The sequence below is a fragment of the Tachypleus tridentatus genome, chromosome 10 (genome assembly GCF_004210375.1).
Source record: "Tachypleus tridentatus isolate NWPU-2018 chromosome 10, ASM421037v1, whole genome shotgun sequence".
Lineage (NCBI taxonomy): Eukaryota > Metazoa > Arthropoda > Merostomata > Xiphosura > Limulidae > Tachypleus > Tachypleus tridentatus.
Window position 1 is genome coordinate 189,581,039 of NC_134834.1, and position 19,219 is coordinate 189,600,257.

Here is a 19,219-nt window from a genome sequence, read left to right on the forward strand (position 1 = left end):
AGCTGTCCCTAATTTAGCAGTGTAAGACTAGAGGGAAGGCAGCTAGTCATCACCACCCACTGCCAACTATTTGGCTACTCTTTTACCAACGAATAGTAAGATTGACCGTCACATTATAACGTCCGTATGGCAGAAAGAGGCGAGCATGTTTGGTGCAACAGGGATTCGAACCCGCAACCCTAAGGTTACGAGTTGACGTCTTAAACCACCCTGCTATGCAGGGCAAAGAGAGAAAGAAAAATTAAATTACCAACAGGGAAGAGTAAAAAAATAAATACTGAAAAAATAAAATAAGAAAAAGATTCAAAAATGTTAAAAACAACAAAAACATCTAAAAAGAAGAGCACGAAATTCAAATACATACATATGACCGAAAATGAAGGCAAAGAAAATTTTAGAAAAAAATTTTTAGAGCAGGACCACGTCGATTTATTTATTAAAACATGTCAGTTATTTTTTTGTCAAACTTTTTTCTTTTGTTTATTCTATTTTTAAGGAAAGAGGCAATCGGTTTTTAGTATCTGAGAAGTTGTATTATTTTGAATTATTTAAATTTCATCGTTTTTTAAAGATCTTAAGTCATGTGAAATTAGATTGATGCTGCATGAAAATACACACTTATCTCGATATTAAAATTTTTTCGTAAAAATACCAAGGCTATAGACTTCTATTAATAAGAACTTTGCTTTATACCAGCTTTCCCCCATGATACAACAGATGCAAGCTTTCTGAGATGTTTATATGGTGCTTTTATCAAAGCCTCTTCAATGTCCAATAGAGGAAGTCCTTATTTGCATAAAAAATAAGTTAAATGATTATTGTGTGGTTCATCATTTTTGCATTGTCACCATTTTGAGTTTTCTGTTACAAAAGCACCTTTGATTCTACACAGCTTGAAGATGTTGTACATTCTTTTTTCTTTATTATATTCTACAAATAAGAGCCACACTTTTAGCAATGTCATCAACCACATTCAAATGTTAAACTACTTACAGTTCTTCCCTGTAGTCCTCTCAAAACTGCCATAATTTTGGGCCATAATCCAGAAATCAAAATGGGCTTTTAAGCCACCTGAATAAAAACTTATGCATTTTTGTAACAAAAGATTCAATTAACATGTCCTTAGATTCCCAATATTTAGTTTGATGCATTTTGAAGGTTCAAATAAGATAGACTTGAATATCAAATCCCATAAACATCAACACTTAAGAGCGTATAATGTCTTAGTCATCTGCTGTATATGATAGTGCTATAAAGTACACTCCATGAGGAGGAAATGCCACCACAAAAGGTTATGGCCAGTTCAGAATGTTTGATCATCTTCAGTTGGGTGACCTGAAGTCAAACACTGTCCTTAACTATATTTATGGCTTTTGCTATTTCATCACAGTCAGTTGTAGTTTCATAACTGGAGTGGTCAATGTATTCTCAAGATTGCTGGAATCAACTGAAAATTAGAATATCTAGACCAAAGGAAAGTCCAATAGTCTTTGTAAACACAATAGGACAACCTTTAAATGATACGATGTTGGCATGTTAAATATCAGCGAAGATTCACTTTTCTCCAGAGCCATTAAAAGGTGTTTTCATACCAGCAGAAAACAACATTATGAGTTTGAATAAACCACCAGACATCAGATGTGTCGACATCTGGGATAAAGAGTGGGAAATATAAGAGCAAACAATTGCTCAGCTGAGGCCCAAGCTGGCAGATGATGCAAGGCATCCAGAGATATTAGCAGACTGTCATATTTTCTCTGTTTTAAGCATAATTAAGGTAATTCATTGTTACTATACAGCAACATATGCAATGTGTGTTTTGTGCATCACAGTGTGTAATACAAGAAAATATAGGACTAATTCATGGTATTTTTTGATGGAGAAATGATACTGAATGGGAACTGACTGAAATCTTATTACATGATAAAAGGATTAACTGTTGTTCCAAAGGCACATGTACCCATCTTCTATGACTGGTGTTGCTTACTGTTGCAAAACAAATTGTCTTAACTCAACGATTCACCAGTGTTCCACCAAATGTGCCATAGCACAAGCTTGAGCTCCTAGACATCAACTTTGGAACACTTAAAAGTTGGTTTATCAAGGTTCCAGGCACGATCAATGGCAGATAATTCACTTATTCTTTCCCTGCAAGATCACTGAGAAGCTTGCTATCTCAGTAGGATACAAGTGACAGTTGGCTGGAACTGTTCCTTTGAATTTTTGAGAAATTCTTTACAAAAGTGGTTTAGATCTTCAGATTGAAGAACTGTTGAAAACTGGCTTCTACACATCATGATCAAAACTGATCTGTGGCAGTAACAACAAATGTTGCCCTTCAGTCACTCAACTTGGTTCTATGCACACCTCCGACTAACCTGGGAGTCGTATTTTTTCTTGTCCTTATTGTAGCTGTAGAAGGTAACAATTGCTCCTCTATCCTCCAACCTCATCATCACTGCTGCAGGATGATTCCCAACAACTGGCAGTTTCATTCAGGTCTGCTGTTTCTGCTTTGGACACTATTTTCTGTCCACAATATCCAAATTTCATGCATTTAAGTAACTCCTAAATGTTAATGTAGATAAAATTAGGTGCAAACTACTTATACGTTGGAACAAGGAATGAGTGAGATGGTGTAAATCAAAATTTCAAAAATAAGGATGACTAACTACAACAAACTGAATTCACTTTATTACTATACATAAACTTTATAAATAAAAGAAAATCTGTGAGAGTTTTCTCCTTCTGAACTCAAGCTGATTGTTCTTAATAATATAACATTTAAACACTCTTACAGAATTTCTTTAAAGGTTCTGATAACTTCCAAAACAAAGTAAGACTAATTTTAGATTACAGTGACAGTAAACTAAAGATAATTATATGACCATAAAGCTGAAAACAATAAATGAGACTCACCTCATCACTAGTAGGTTTGCTGTCAGATGAAGCAGCAGCAGGATTTCCAATCCTGGATTCTTCCCCTCCTGACAGTTCTAAAGTCTGACCAGCATCACCACAAGCTGCTGTTTTAGTGCTTGAACCAGGTTCTGTAGTTAGTGAGGCAGCTGAAATGTTTGAAACTTCATCTCCTCCAGCAGTGTTGTCTGCACTGTCTACAGGATCTATTTTAGACTGTGGTGGCCCTCCACGAGATCCTCTGCGAGAAAGACCAGAACTACCTCTGAATCGAGGCCTACGAAATGGTTTTTTATCTTCTTTATTTCATTGGTTTTGTTGTTTCTCTGGTTCATTTTCCTTAACAATAAAATTGCAAAATTATCCACGTATCTCAAGAAATATAAAACTGACATGAAATTAAGTACATATTTATGTATAATTAAACACCACACTTGCACAAACTACATGTTACATTTATTTTGTGATAATACTACCTTTCTTCAATCTAGGTATTTAAAATAAGTTTGTCTTTAGGGCAAACTGGCAAGATTTGGCAAGTTCAACTGATTTAAACCCTATCCTTCCTATTCTTCAGTATTATTATTTTGTGTGTTTGCACCCTATTAACGTAGTGGTTGGGAATATGACCTACTATCATTCACAGAACACTTGGTACTTGTATAATAATAATAAAAAGTTGGGAATCTTGAATTAGTTCCTGGTCACTAAAATCTAAGTTTTTTAAGAAACAAGTTACTTCCACTTGTCCTTGAATAAGCTGAGTACTTTACAAAAGCTTTGTAGATAACGTGACAAATGTTTAAACCTGGCACCATAAGTCAAAACAGCGCATCTTTGGTTGTATGGTATATAGAATGACGAAACATTGAACAGTACAGAAACAAAATACAAGTCAAAACATGTATGGGTGTGTTGGTAATTTTCTGTCATTAAATGTTTTGGAAATATGCTTAAAATAAATTATGACACATAAATTGATAAATATTAGTATCAAACAATTGAAAACACATACCTTGATCAGCTGGGTAAGGTAAGGTTTCAATCTTATAAACAAACTGTGCTCAGTAATGTTTTACTGTTTACATATTAGTTTAAAAGATAAATCTTCCTACTATATGCTTTTGAATTTCAAGTAATTTAAAATATTTATTTTTCCTATATTAGGCAGTAATTTTTAATTATTTCCATAGTTATATCTTATATTTGGTGTTAGTTTCTTGTTTTATGTTCAAGTATACGCATATCTAGGCTTAGTAATTCTAAATGTGGCTATTTTACTTTTGATATAATACTAATTTTATTTCTTCTAATATAAATTACAACTGATGAATTATTTGTTTTCAATTGGTCTACATTTATGATTATCAATATAAATAATATGCTTGCATTTGTCTTTTTTGGAACTTCTCTCACAAATTTTTCAATAAAATGCTACAAGTCTCATTTTTAGAAAGGCTTTCGTCTGAGAAGTTTGAATTACATATTTCCTTTCCCAATCACAATCACCTTACCTGATTTTTGCTAAGTTATGTTGTTTAATATAATGCAAAAAAGGCAAGTATTATATTAAATACAATTGGTAGGGACTTTCTCAACCTATTTAGGTCTAAAATATACAGGTACAGTTCATATAAAACCATATACTTATTACATTGTGGACAAGCATTCAGATGTTTCTGACAAAAATCTGATGCATTGTCTTTATTACAACTTTATATTTACTTTACATTGAAATAATTTAGTTTCAGTTTATTTCCTACACTGCTATAAATACCTTCTAGCTATTTTTATTTATTTATTAGGTAAGGAATTAAACCTTCATTTTTGTGAGTTTTTGTTTTAACTAAAAACCATCTCATTCACTAAACACTCTTAACTGCTTCACAACTTACACTATTACATGTGTCACTTACTTAAGATGTAATTTTATTACATAAATAATCTATTGAAGATTCACTGACCGCATAAAATGTTTTCAAATAGACTAAGATTTATCTATATAACACAATCAGTGTTTTTTGCATATGTATATATAACACAATGCCTCAAGATAGTATAGCTTAAACACTGTGTATAAAAATGATAAAGAAAATTCAAACAAAGGTCATGAAAACTATCTCGGATGTTTTGCAGGTCTCAGTTAGTAACCTTATAATATTACAACATATTTTTCCCAATTTTATTTTTTTTGGGGTACTTTATTGTTTCAGAAATTCTGTGAATTCATTATCAATCAGAAGTACAATATTAAACCTAGCTTTAATACAAAGCTTTCTAATGAACTATTACATCCTCTAAATGGAAAATGGATACAAAACTGAAAAATGTTTAGTGTGACAACATTATATTCATGAGGAAAACAACTTAAATACCTTCAAATCACCACCACTCTGACTACCTTCAGTGTCACTACGAACTTGCCGAGGTCTTCTGTTGTAAGAATTTCGTGAATAAAAACAACGAGTAAGACTGTTAGAATACTGGCCTTGTTCCTGTCCATGTTGTGGACTTCCACCTCCAGTGCTATCTTCATCAGTGTCATGTTTTTCCTTTGAAAAGAGCAAAACTTATCAAAGTCTAGCAATAATTACAGAAAGCTTATGAAATCTACAGTAATAATGGAGTGTGATTATAAGGGTTTAAAAAAAACCTTTTTGTCCTCATCACTTTGTGATTTGGTGTTTATAATACACATTGAACAAAAAGGTCTAAATGCATCACTTTTAGTTTTAAATATTTATATTGATATGTTCAAATAATGGTGGCACATACTTCTAGTTGAATTTACAGTTAGTTTATACAAACACGCTGTTGTGATACCATATCTGCAATCTATCAAGATAGTTTAACAATACACCAGTAAACTTTGTTACTACATTTTACTTTGGATCTCTTTACACTATTTCTTAATGTTATATAAAACCTGTTGTTTTTCTTACATATATTTTATTTCTTCTCTGAATTAATATCAGCATTTGAAATTAACTTGTATGATGAATTTAATCTCCCTTGGTTTAACTATCAAATATTATAATAGTATTAAATATTATTAAAAGACAACACAACTGCTTCCACGTTTGCACTTAACAATAAAGATACAAAACAGGAAAAATTCAATATTTTGAAAACATGACAATGTAATTCTTTAAAGTCTTCATAAACAAAAGAATTAAAACAAATTATTCCACAAACAAACATTTCACAGGTCTATATTTACAGATCTAATGTCTGACTTTAGAACGTGAATGAAAAATTATTAAAATAACTTGATTAAAAAAGTTTAATTTGGAGTTGGTCAATGTGTCTGAAAACCACAGATCAACATAATAATCACGTATGTTTGTTATAACAACTTGTACAATTTACTAGTACAAGTACACTGACTTGTCACCTCTTCTGATAACATTATATGTCACTTAACAGTTAAGTTCATGTATCTTTGTGTTTACAATGACAATTCCCCACAGTAATAAGATTGCACTTTAAATCTGTGAGTGTTTACAAAATGATAAATAGACAATCCAACAAGTAATACAAGGGTTTAATCACTGGTCATCCTTTTGGGATGTTTGAAATTTAACATTATATAGGCATATAAAGTCATTACTTTTGCTCATGGTTATAAAATCTTATTTTCCTTTCAGCAAACTTATTCATCAACCAATAAACAGTATTTACTCACAAATGTTTAAATAATAGTTATTTTTAAAACATACAAGGATAAATACTTTTTAAAAACAACTAAAAAGACTGATTACTTTGTGTTAAGAAATTCTGTTTGTGTTTCATACTTACTAAGCCTCACCATCTTATTAATTCTTCCAAGGTGTGTGTGTGTGTGTGTGAACAAAGGAATTTGAAAACGCACCGTTTACTAACCAAACTATTTTCTTTTGCATGTTTTTACAGAAAATTACAATCATAAAAGTGGAAACCTTGAAGCTGAGGATTTTTTCTGTACCATTAGTAGAAGGATTGATGAATGTTAGCAAAGATCTCATGAAATGCACTCACAAGCAACACATTTCTCAAGTGATTTACAACTCATAATAATAGTTAGGCACAATTCAAAGGCCAATAAAAACAATAAAATTTAAGTAAATATACATGTATACTGTTATGATATTAAAGCTGCTTTAGATAAACAATTTCATAATACAATTTGAAGTCATTCTAGAAATAAAAAGGGTAATTTAGAAAGAAAAAAACGTTCAAAATTTATTTAGGTTTCAGAGATATTGTACTTAATTCTTGTTGAGGCTCTGTTGATCTGACAAACTATATGAACTATTTGTACTCTTTTAAAGTCTTCACAAAATGTGGCAGTCTTGATAAACATTACAAATCTTTCAGATTAAATAAAGTGAAGCATTCTTAATAATCTATAAAAACTTGTTCATGAATATACTATTTGTTTTGAATAATCCATGTACAATGTGATTTTCATGTAAAAATTAAGAATGCATATCTTCATCACACAACTCTCAAATTTCTCTTGTGTAATCTCTAAAACATCTTAAATACATTTCAAATATTTGGTTTCAGTAAAATATACTATGTCATTTGTTCGCTTCTCTATTCTGACTCCATACAAGGGAGTCAATATGACCGACTTTAAGCACAAAAAAAGATAAAAATAAAGCTAAATTAGTCTTTCTTTCTAGAAAGACTCCAAATTGTAACATAAAACTATTCGTTTATCCTAAGTGGCTTTAAACCTCTAACAGTACTGTCTATATATAATTAAATATTGTTTTATTACATGTCTACTATCTGCACCACTACAAAGTTGTAAAACATTTAGGGAACTTGCAGCTCATGTTATGCTATCAAATTATGTTACCCAAAAGCTGCATGTGTGCATTCCTCATGGAAATGTTTTATTGTATTACTACGTATTTTACATAAACTAAAAACTAACCTAGTAAAATTCTTATTTCTATATTTTAGTAACTTTTATAAGTGAAGAATAAACATGAAAACAAGAAATAAAGCACTTACCCATGTCTTCTTGTTTTTTTTGTTGATAACACTTAATATAATAGTGGTAGTAATGAAACAAATACTTTTTCTTTAATTAAATAATACACCAAAGAATGCTAATGAGCAAAAAATAAGACAATATCACAATTTGTCTGGCATTCTAAATATGTAATAAGAGCTGTTACAAGTTCATTCAAGCTATTCGTTATCTTTCCTCTGGGAACAAAGCTAAGAGAAATTAATGATTCTGCATTTGGAATATAACAAAATCATTGCTCCATATAAAAGATGAAAACCTTGACATTCCATCAGTAAATATCTAACAATTACATTCAAGAGAAAACCATTAATAAATAAATCTGAAAAGAGAAGATGCAACAGGTGGGTGTAGAAAGATCAGCCTGATTTTTCTATTTGATGTCTCTCTAACCAAACAAAACTGTGGTTTGTCTAACTAATGATATTTTATGATAAGTAATTCATGTCGAATTTTGCACTTAATGAAGGGATGATGGAAAAATATATAAGATACAAAACAGTAAAAACTAAGAACTTAAAACTTGTACATTACGAGATGGATTATCAGCCACAAGTTTATGTCATACCAATTGGTATAACCTAAATATCAGATTAAAAACATTAATTGTAAGTCACTAAAACATTATGATGTGCAGTGTGTGATGCCTGGGAGTTAAAGGAGTACTTTAGTCTAAAAATACATGATTGTTATGGCTTTGGTCCACTTTTACCAACTACTTTTTTTTGTATGCAAGTTTTCTAAAACACTAACTCGCCTCATTAAGCTGTTCCTGTCGGTTTCCACGTGGAGGACCTCGAGGTCGACGAAAGTAACGTGGATAATAATGCTGCCTTCGTCTCCTGCGTTGGGGTTCATAGATTTCCTTACCTTCATTTTTCTGTTCTTGACTCCCATTAGAACGACTCTATAATATATTTTTTTCTATGTTTATATTGACTGAAAAAAATGAAATCATTAATTTATTAGACACAAAATTATATTTAACCCTTTTACTTACAGATCATTTACTAAATAAAAAGGATGGAACTTGAGGTTTTTACTTCATAGAAATTTAGAGCATTTTATTTGTTGAAGGTTGTATCTAACCTTCCTACTAACAACTGAAGACAGTGAAAGGCAGCAGGTGCTGGTATTGTGGGTTCACACACTAACTCTTAATCCATAACTGATTTTCCTTAGTTGCTAGTTTGCTTGGGATCTAGATTTTGTGTGATAGATAGAATATCCCCATTGAGTTTGGCTGCTATAGCTACAGACTATTTCTTACAAGTTTTAATGATAACTATAACTCATAATGAGAAAACTAATTTTGAGTTTTGAGTTTTTACATTTGTGATTTATATTAATTTCATGATTATTTAGTCATGATAGTCAAAAGAAAAATATCATCTACTCACATTTTTTAAAATAATTGATATACTTTGTCAAATATTAATATAATATACAACAGATTAGTCATGGTTTTTTTATGATGTAACCAATTATATGATATATCTACTTTAAAACATTTCCTTAACATGTTAACTGCTGTAATAATCTACAGCAAATGCTAAGTTTTAGTGCAATACTGTTGTCTTCAATTTAAACAATAGCAATAATTAATCAAGAACGTTAGAACTAAAATAAAATATTTATTAAAACTATGGAAAAACTGCTAGGTAGTAGACTACTGAAGTCAATGCCCAATAACACAATTTCTTTACACATATTCAAAAATTTTATATTGAGAGAGTGAAATGCACTACTCTAGGAGGCCTTCTTCCAAATCTACGTCTTCTAAGAAATCTCCATAGAACCATCTCCTCCTATCAGGAGCATATTTGCTTCCTTCCACTGGTGCACCCTCCGGTCCAGTGACATAAGCAGCTTCATTCCCCTACATGAAAATAAAAAAAAATACTTTTCTTCACTTATGCATTTTGTAAACAAACAAGATTTAATAAAAGATCCAGTTATATTCAGAAAATGGTTCCAAAGAATGAAATTTGGCTAAACATTTTAATGTATGTCTGATTCAGAAAATATTCTATGAAGACAGGGAAATACCTTATTAAAGTAACAGAATTAAAATGAATCGGTAGTAATAATTAACATTTTATATTAAATATACTGAATTATTTAACTGAATAAATCCTGAGAGCTTGAGATGTGGGAGCACTGAAAACAGACCTATTACTTATAAACAGTAAATGTTTCTACTTTACTAGATGGCTTCTATAACTAGCTAAGCTTTAATACCAAGTATCTTAAAACACAGTAGCATTACACTTTTAACACAAGCACATACTACAACACATGCTAACTTTTAGTAACTATTTATAAGCTGTAAAAAATCTTTACTACAAAAAGTTGCAACATGCTTTAAGATATGATGAGGAAAATACATCAACTAAAAATGAAACAGTTACTTTATAAATACATATTCAGAAACTACCGAAAATTCCAAAGTGCAAAACACAAAGTAGTTTCAAATAACATAAAGATTAACATTACATTTGAGAAGGTAAGGAAACTTAAAATGAAATTATTTCAATTCTTGCATTCAACATGTGCTATCTATCCATGTATCATAACTTCATAAAGTACACTAAAGTCTGGATAAACTGATTTTACAAAATAGATTCTTTAGCATTAAATGACAACAATAATTTAAGGTTACAGTGACAGTTATCACTTGCCTTTTCTCCCTCTACAACGCCAAATTCCATAGTTTCTCCATCACCTACACTTTGTAGGATTTTTTTGGGGTTGTTCTTAACAATGGCAGTCTAAAAAATTAAAATCCACAAAACTTTATATTTATTACAGTAAGAAAGTGATTTTCTAATGAGAAAAATTACAATACTGTTAGTAAAATGTTTCATTTTATTCTTAAAATCAATGCTCTAAATAGCCAATATGCAAAACATTTAAATCTGAACATCTGAAACAAGTTACAGTGTTACAGAGTTCTTTGCAATATACATAGATAGTAAGTTGAAATTAAAACCTTATTTCTGTTCCAGTTAAAAGAATACATCTTAACCCTCATTTGGAATAAAGCCTTACATTGTATAAACATTAGATTTTAATAAAATGCAAAAGTTACAACATTACTTTTAAGTCAAGTTTACATGCTGTAACATGAAATATGTTCCACTGCTTCAAACATTCTCTTCATAAAAAATATACATTAGAGGCATACAATCAATAGCCACAGGAAATTTTTAACAAGTAGCAAATTTGTCTTTCTTTATGCAAAAGTGTTGTTACAATAATAAAACTAATGTTATCCAACTAGATTGGTAATTACTTAGTACTTATTGGGTTTTAAAGTTTGTAAAGTTATAAAAATTAATAAAAGTATATATTTTGACTGCCTGAATAATATCTATATAAATAAAAAATTATCCAACAATTCTTTACACACAAACTAATGTCAGAGTTATTATGACAAAAGTTACCTTTCATCTTGCTGAATGTTGCTTACTGATGACATACATATAAAAACAATTTTGTTTTGATGAATATAAATATATCCTGCTACCCTTGGACCAGAAATAAAACAAAGTAAATTGTAAAACAACAAACACAAAAGAAAAGAAAGTATTGTTAAAGTCACACTTCAATGCATTGCAACATCCTTCAAAATATATACCACGAGTAAATCCAGTTTTGAGGAAGAAAATATTTGAAAAAGACCGCTACAATTAGTGCACTTTGTTACAAGTTATAAATTTCATAATAATATACTAATGAAGTAAGTAGTGATAGCTCCATTATAAAATTATAACTGCCAATTTCTGAACACAAAAACTTTTCTTAAAAATGTTCTAACAGTCTTTTAAATGCATCTCACCTGGTGGACAGAGATGTCTTAATTTGTATCCACCCTGTTAATTTAAAAATAATTGTTTAATTCTCTTTTATGAATTACAAAACTTTGGTTTTAATTCAATCCTAGAGAAACAGTATTTATTCAATATTATTGTAGATATATTTGCAAAATATTACCCAAGCTTTCTGTACACTTCTACACAACTTTTCAACAATATTCATTACAATTGAGACAATCAATGCACATATACAAAAAAATTAATGCCTATACTCGATTTAATTAAAAGTTGTTGAAAAATATAAATGACATATTGATTAAAATAAAAACATTTCATACATAAATATCTGCAATGCAAACAACTTGGCAGTCTTTATCTTTGCATGTATACAAAGAACCTAAACTTAAAGTCATTAAATAGTGTTCACAATTGTGTAATTCTTTCCTAAAAACTTAAAATGTTGGAATATTTAGTTACATAATTACTAGGCAAGTCTAGAAAAGAGTCCCAAATACACAAATTTCTTTAACATATTTCTGTATTATACTTGAACACCATCACTTCACTAATACCATTAAAAACAGTTCTCACAATACGGAACCTTTTAATAATAAATATGCATTAGGGTTGAATAAATTAAATATGAAGCTAATATATGAACACAAAAGCAAATATTAAATAGCTTGAAAATATCTGTAATAACTCAAACTACTTGAAGTCGTGGAATTTATCAAAAGCTTTGGACAGTTACTAAACAGTGTATGTTAAGATAATAAAACAAGGCAAGTTTATCCTGCCATAATGATATAGTTTTGCATGTAATAAATTTCAGTTCATTCTCGACTGTTAGATAACATTAAATATTTTATTTAAAAATGAAGCTAAAGAGCAATTAGAATATAAATACAAAAAACTAAGTAACAAATCAAACAAAATTGGTGATAATTTAACACTTCAATAATTTTCATAAAGTACTACATACAGTAATTAGAAAAATGATACATGTAAATTAATACCACTTATATGGCTGGATAAAAATGAATAAACATATTAAAGATTTAGAGGTTCCTTGGTTTTGCCAAATAGTATAAAATAAAAATAACCAAGGGCGGTGGTAAGGGGACTGCTAGGACTAAAGCTACTCCAAACAGTGCATTTGTTTTTGTTGTAGCCCTCGCACTTAAAACGATGCTCACTTTAAATTGAAACTTAAGAATACAGTCTGTGTGTCCACAAGATGTACAACTCACTCCCTCAGATTGCAGTCGAATTCGTTGTAGTCCTTCTCATCGGAAAGAAGTTGGTGTCACTCCTAAAAATAAAGCCTTTCTAAATATCAACTACAAGTGGTTTAACCAGCTCACAACGCTTACCAGGATTGCTGTGTTATTTGCATATAAAACCAGTTCTAACACTCGATGACCAAAACACTTATTATGGTTATACTGGGAAGAAGGGGGAGCAACAATAAATTCCCAAAGATAAACAAATCAGACTTGTTGGTTTGTTTTGAATTTCGCACAATGTTACTCGAGGGCTATCTGCGCTAGCCGTCCTTAATTTAGCCGTGTAAGATTAGAGGGAAGGCAGCTAGTCATCACCACCCACTGCCAACTTTTGGGCTACTATTTTATTAACGAATAGCAGGATTCACCGTCACATTATAATGCCCCCACGGCTGAAATGGAAAGCATGTTTGGTGTGATGGGGATTCGAACTAGGGAATCTCAGATTACGAGTGAAGTGCCTTATGTACATGGCCATGCCGGGCCGTGAGATTGTTAAGAGCTTAATCTCGCACGTGTTTAAACTGGGATAAGGACAAAGTCTCACCCAGATTTTTTTTGTAGTCTACTTTTTTATTCATTTTTTATTACATTTTTGAAGACATCTTGAAAGTTTGCTTGCATGCAATTTTAAGTCTGTTTGTTTCAAAGTGAGAATCTAATTAATTAGGTAATTTGGTAATTATGAAGTTCATTTTTTAAGATTAGAAATTACACATTGTTGCAAAAGAAGTCTTTACTTTGTTGCACAGAATTTTTGTCTCATTAGAAAGAAATGGTTCTATTTTAATGATACAATTTTCAAGCACATTTTTCAGTCGAATACAAGAATCTAAAAATCTTCAAAATATGGTTAAAAAATACAAAAGAGAATTATACGAGAAACAAAACAGTTTTGTCTGAACACAAAACAAAAATTACCTTTCAAATAATGTAAAGAAAACTTAGAGTAATTATCCACAGGTGAAACATCGTTCAAAACATTACTTTAATATTTTAAAAAATGAAAGACATTTTGGTGGTCGACTTCATTTGATTACCACATTCAAGTATAATAGTTAAAATTGTTCACAAAGTATGCGTCTTATGCTTTATCAATGAATGCCAAAAATTTACAAAAATCTGTATATATGAACAGGAATGCAACTTAGTTTGTTTTCAAGAGTGAATCAGTTATCATGGAGACAAAAAGATAATAAGTGGACTGTTTATTGTCTAGTATCGTGGGGCCCTCTAGTCTGTGGTATCAAGCAGGAGCCAACCGTATTATATACACGCGAGTGTCAGCATTTCGTCAGTGGATTGATAAAACCATATCATCAAACTGAAAAACAAAAAGTCACAGAATTATACAAACCTGTTTAAAAGATTCTATTTAAAACGTTTTATGATTCTTCAGGAAATACTTCAAATTCTGTTACTTTCTAGTACAGGCTAAAATAATTTCAGATTTCTGGAATTACTCAAAACTGTTTTCAATTTTCTGGAATTATTTACTTTTCCTTAAAACATTCCGTAACTTTTCAGGTTTTTATTTCTCTAACTGTCTGAAAGTTCCTCATATTTGTTGTAACTTTCATAACCTTCCCTGAAGTCGTAGTGACTTTCAGAAATTTCCATAAAATCTTTGTAATTTTCTGAAATTTCTCAAAACTATTAGTAACTTTCTAGAACTACCTCAAACATTTTGTAAATCCTTCAAACTTAGTCAAGAAACTTCAAATTAGATTTAACGTCAGTGTAACGATAAATAATCCTTTTCTTACGTGACACAAAAAACATTTCTATGAGAAAATAAAAGGATTTCAGCGGTCAGCGGTTATCTAGAAATTGTGGTTTACTTCTCATCCAAATAAGCTACCTATATAGCTCAGAACTAGAAGTTGACTCAGTAAAACTACATTTCTATATTAATAAACTGTTTTCCAGTTCAGTATCTTCTCTGTCCTTGAACTCCTGTGTTTAACTCTTGCTGACCCCAAGGTTAAAGTCTCGATATTTTCCATAAATGCTTAATGTTAGTCTAAAATCTTTATGTAAAAGCAATTATATGCTTATTCCATATAATCATATGGAAACACGAAAGAAATTTTAAGTTTATCGTAACTGTAATAAGGAAATTAAAACATTTTATAGCTTGTAAAAGACCTTCTATCCCACAAGGGTCGTGTCCATTTATTAATTCGATTACGAGATTAGGTGACTATTTTCAGCTACTCAGTATTTTACTATGTTTTGAGAAGTGAAACTACAGTAGGAACGATTTTTATGTAAAGAGAAAATAAAGAGAAGAAAAATTTTTATTTCTGTACTTCACAATTCTTAACTTAATAAACAATCAATTAGTGACATACTACGATATATGAAACAATAAAATATCGTTTAATGACATACTGTGAAATATGAAACAATAAAATATCGTTCACTGACATACTGTGATATAAGAAACAATAAAATATTGTTTGGTGACAAACTATGTTATATGAAACAATAAAATATTGTTTAATGATATACTATGATATATGAAGCAAAATATCGTTTAATGATATACTGTAATAAATAAAAACAATAAAATGTCGCTTAGCGACACGTTGTGACATATAACACAGTGAAATATTGTTTAGAGATACACTGTGACATATAACTGAACAAAGCGTTTGTTTAGCTATATTGTTATTATTAAGACACTAAGAATATCTTACAATGTTTTACTGTTTATCAGATATCAAGTGTGCCACGCTTGATCAACTCTTCTGTCAATAACATGAAAACAATTATTTAAGTTTAAAGTGTTACTCAGTACTAATATACCGTGTTCACGAAACACATATCATGTAAAACGAAAGAAATTCTAACATATTAGATATAGTTTCATCAAAAAACAGTTCTCAAAAGAGGTTCTGAAAGTTTTTACTTCCTTGTTATCAAACAACAAGCTGAACATTGGGGTGTTATGTGCTATTCCAACCGTGGATACTGAAAACTGATTCTTAGCTATATAAGCTCTCAGACATATCACTGAGCAACCAAAATCAGAGAACTCTGTTTTAAGCATTATGTTTAAGACTCGTGATAATTGAAATGTATCGTAAATTTTCTACGCTTTCTCTGTCACCAGGGCCAACCTGTCTGATACTTGTAGCATGTGGCATCGTTGTCTTATAAGTTTTATATTACTGGTGTTACAAGTCGGCGACACCCTGGAGAGTAGAACATGTTCATAGGTTTCAAATTACAGGTTTTACAGTGTTGATACTTGCAATGTCCCGGTTGTCATGTAATAACTTGTAAAGCCATGCCCTTTAAATTCTCCGTCGCTTCTTGACATGAATTATTAAACGTTATATATATTAGAAAATGTATATTCACTGAGGTTTGAAAGGACTCGCGAAATATGCACTTTGGAGTTATAAAGTTAAAATTGGGAACTTGGGCGACAGTAAAGTTGTCCACAGAAAAACTGGTGTTCAGAAGCAAATAATTGTATTCCAGTTTCCATACCTTCGAAATATTTCACGAGACAAATACGACACAAGTTGATCATTGAAAGACATAACTGTGTGTTGTGTTTACGTCTAGCAAAGTCACATCAGGCTGTCTGCTGTGTCAACCGAGTTGGAAACGAGCTTCTGATTTTAGCGTGGTTAGTTCGTAGACTTACCGCTGTCTCAGAGGGGGACGAAAAACGTAAACTTTGCTGATTTGTTGTGATAAAACTATAGATAAATAAGTATAATGGAATAATTCGTGAATATCGAAAAAATCCTCTTATCCCGCCCTCTAGTGGCACAGCAGTATGTTTTCGGACTCACCACTAGAAACCGGGTTCCGATGCCCGTGGTGAGCAGAGCACAGATAACTCATTGCAAGAATGGCATCATATAACTATTGTTAATATGCAATTATCTTTAAAGAAAGAGAAACAAATTATGTGATGTGTTTCAATTTCTCGAGAGCAGAAATATGGAAATTAACAGCTCAAGAGTTTGGAATGTTATGGTCTATATGAACGTTAGCAGGATGGTGGTCATATTACTGTAGTTTTTTATTTCGCACAAAGCTACTCGAGGGCTATCTGTGCTAGCCGTCCCAAATTTAGCAGTGTAAGACTAGAGAAAAGGTAGCTAGTCATCACCACCCACCGCCAACTTTTGGGCTACTCTTTTACCAACGAATAGTGGGATTGACCATCCCATTATAACGGCCCCACTTGCAGAGATAACGATAATGACTCCCATACTGGTAGAATACAGAGAAATTAAGATTATTTGAACACAAAGAAATAAATTTCACAAGACCAACTTGTTCAAGAAAATAATTTATTTTTGGTTCTAAAGATATTTTATTCTAGCTGACATTAAACAAATCATTGGTCTCAGTAACATATCGAATAAACATAAATCAAAAATACGTGTGCAAGAAAAGTAATTATTTCTGGCTTATGCCTGATATATTATTTTAAAAATATATATAAGTAAATATACAAAATAAAACTGAACTTGTAATTTAGCAAAGTTAGGCTTACTTCTCACACTAATTTCTTATCATCAGTTGGATGGGACGTCAGATTATAGCTTGATTTGGTTTCTTTTCTTTAATTCATTCTATATAAAAGCACGAACAATGTCAGTTATCTCAATATGCCTGATTTTATATTTAATACTTTTGATACAATCGCTAATCTAAAATTTGGTAATTAACATTGTATATATATATATAGTGGATAGTTTCTGACATCGCAACCTATGGGAAGTTTTTCATAGCAGAAATGATATCCGAAACTAGTGAGGTTTTAGGCTATTAAAAACCTTATTGAAAATATTCTTAGTAGAAAGCTTCGCAAGTGTATTAGAGTCTATCAGTGGTCTTCGGACTTTGAAGGTCGGTATTTGGGAGAAAAGTGACCCCTAGAGAGGAGATATTTTGATAATGGACGGAAGACATAAATAGCTGTAGTTCCAGCACTATTGTTCATTGTTGTCTGTCAGTCTAAATGTTGAAAGTATAATAAATATCTGAGAAAGGTGGTTTTGAATTTTGCGCAAAGCTATGCGAGGGTTATCTGCGCTAGCCGTCTCTAATTTAACAGTGCAAGTGTATAGGAAAGAAGCTAGTCATCACCACCCACTGCAAACGTTTGGGCTACTCATTTAACAACAAATAGTGGGATTATGTCACATTGTAAGGGGGTTATAATGTAACGGTTAATCCCATTATTCGTTGGCAAAAGAGTCGCCCAAGAGTTGACCGCGGAGCGGTGTTGACTAGTTGCCTTTCCTTTAGACTTACACTACTAAATTAGGGATGGCTAGCACAGATACCCTCTAATAGCTTTGCGCGGAATTCAAAATGAACCAAACAATCAAGTTAGCTTAATGATTTATTTGAGGAAAGATTAAGACTGTGTTTTATTCGCATAATTTTAAAAAATAAAAAGATAGAAAAGAGAAGCGTTATTTCTGTCTGATTGTTGTATCTGTTTGAACACACGTGTCTATAATATTTTAATGATAACGTGTTTCCCAGCTAGACAGTGGGTTATGTACGTTCTGCTTACCTCGGATATTTACGAGCCACGGATTTAGGGGTTGTGAGACCCCAAAGTTACATCTCACCGCCAACCTTGATTAAATTCAATAATAAATAAATGAATCATTTCAATAACCTTATTAAAGTAACCGCCTGTTGTTTGCTAAAAACCTGTCGTGTAAAACTGTAAAATAAAACCGTAAATAAAGTCGTAGTATTCATCCTTCGTCCTGTTTAGATTCTCTGCCGTTAAAATTTGTGGCTACTCAAGTCACCGTGTTTTTATGTGAGATGTTTAGCTGAGCTGAAAATGACATTTCATGATATGTATCTGACTCTCAGTAGAGATAACGTGTATGTATTTAAAAGTATATAGAAAATATATTAATTAACTGATTAATAACAGCCATGTAGGTCGTAAACACACGCGTTCGATTAATATTTATGATTTAAGAATTTACAAAACACAAAAGTTGCAAACCAATTACAGATTATAACAACACTGACCTCATTATTTTCAAACAATTAATTTTTATAATTACACAGACAAAGTGGCCTTGAACGCTAGATATATTGTCGATAATTACGACAATCACTGACTTTATTCATAATACTGCTGAAAGTGTAAATTGGTTAATGTTGAT

At 31.2% G+C, this 19,219-nt stretch overlaps 1 protein-coding gene across 8 annotated transcripts; it reads right to left on the minus strand.

Moving 5' to 3' along the window:
* Positions 1-2,918: 2,918 nt before the first annotated feature.
* Positions 2,919-13,507, minus strand: LOC143227809 (uncharacterized). 8 transcript variants are annotated; one of them, XM_076459067.1, is made up of 7 exons: positions 12,957-13,127; positions 11,784-11,817; positions 10,624-10,713; positions 9,691-9,821; positions 8,700-8,849; positions 5,295-5,471; positions 3,122-3,258 (listed from the first exon to the last, which is right to left on the minus strand). In XM_076459067.1, the coding sequence occupies exons 3-6, from the start codon at positions 10,651-10,653 to the stop codon at positions 5,297-5,299; spliced, it is 486 nt and encodes a 161-aa protein (XP_076315182.1). In that variant the 5' UTR covers positions 10,654-10,713; positions 11,784-11,817; positions 12,957-13,127; the 3' UTR covers positions 3,122-3,258; positions 5,295-5,296. The 8 variants fall into 8 exon arrangements, with proteins under 8 accessions (XP_076315188.1, XP_076315182.1, XP_076315184.1 ...); XM_076459069.1 differs by having other exon boundaries at positions 13,011-13,122; XM_076459073.1 differs by lacking the exon at positions 11,784-11,817 and having other exon boundaries at positions 2,919-3,160.
* Positions 13,508-19,219: the final 5,712 nt, after the last annotated feature.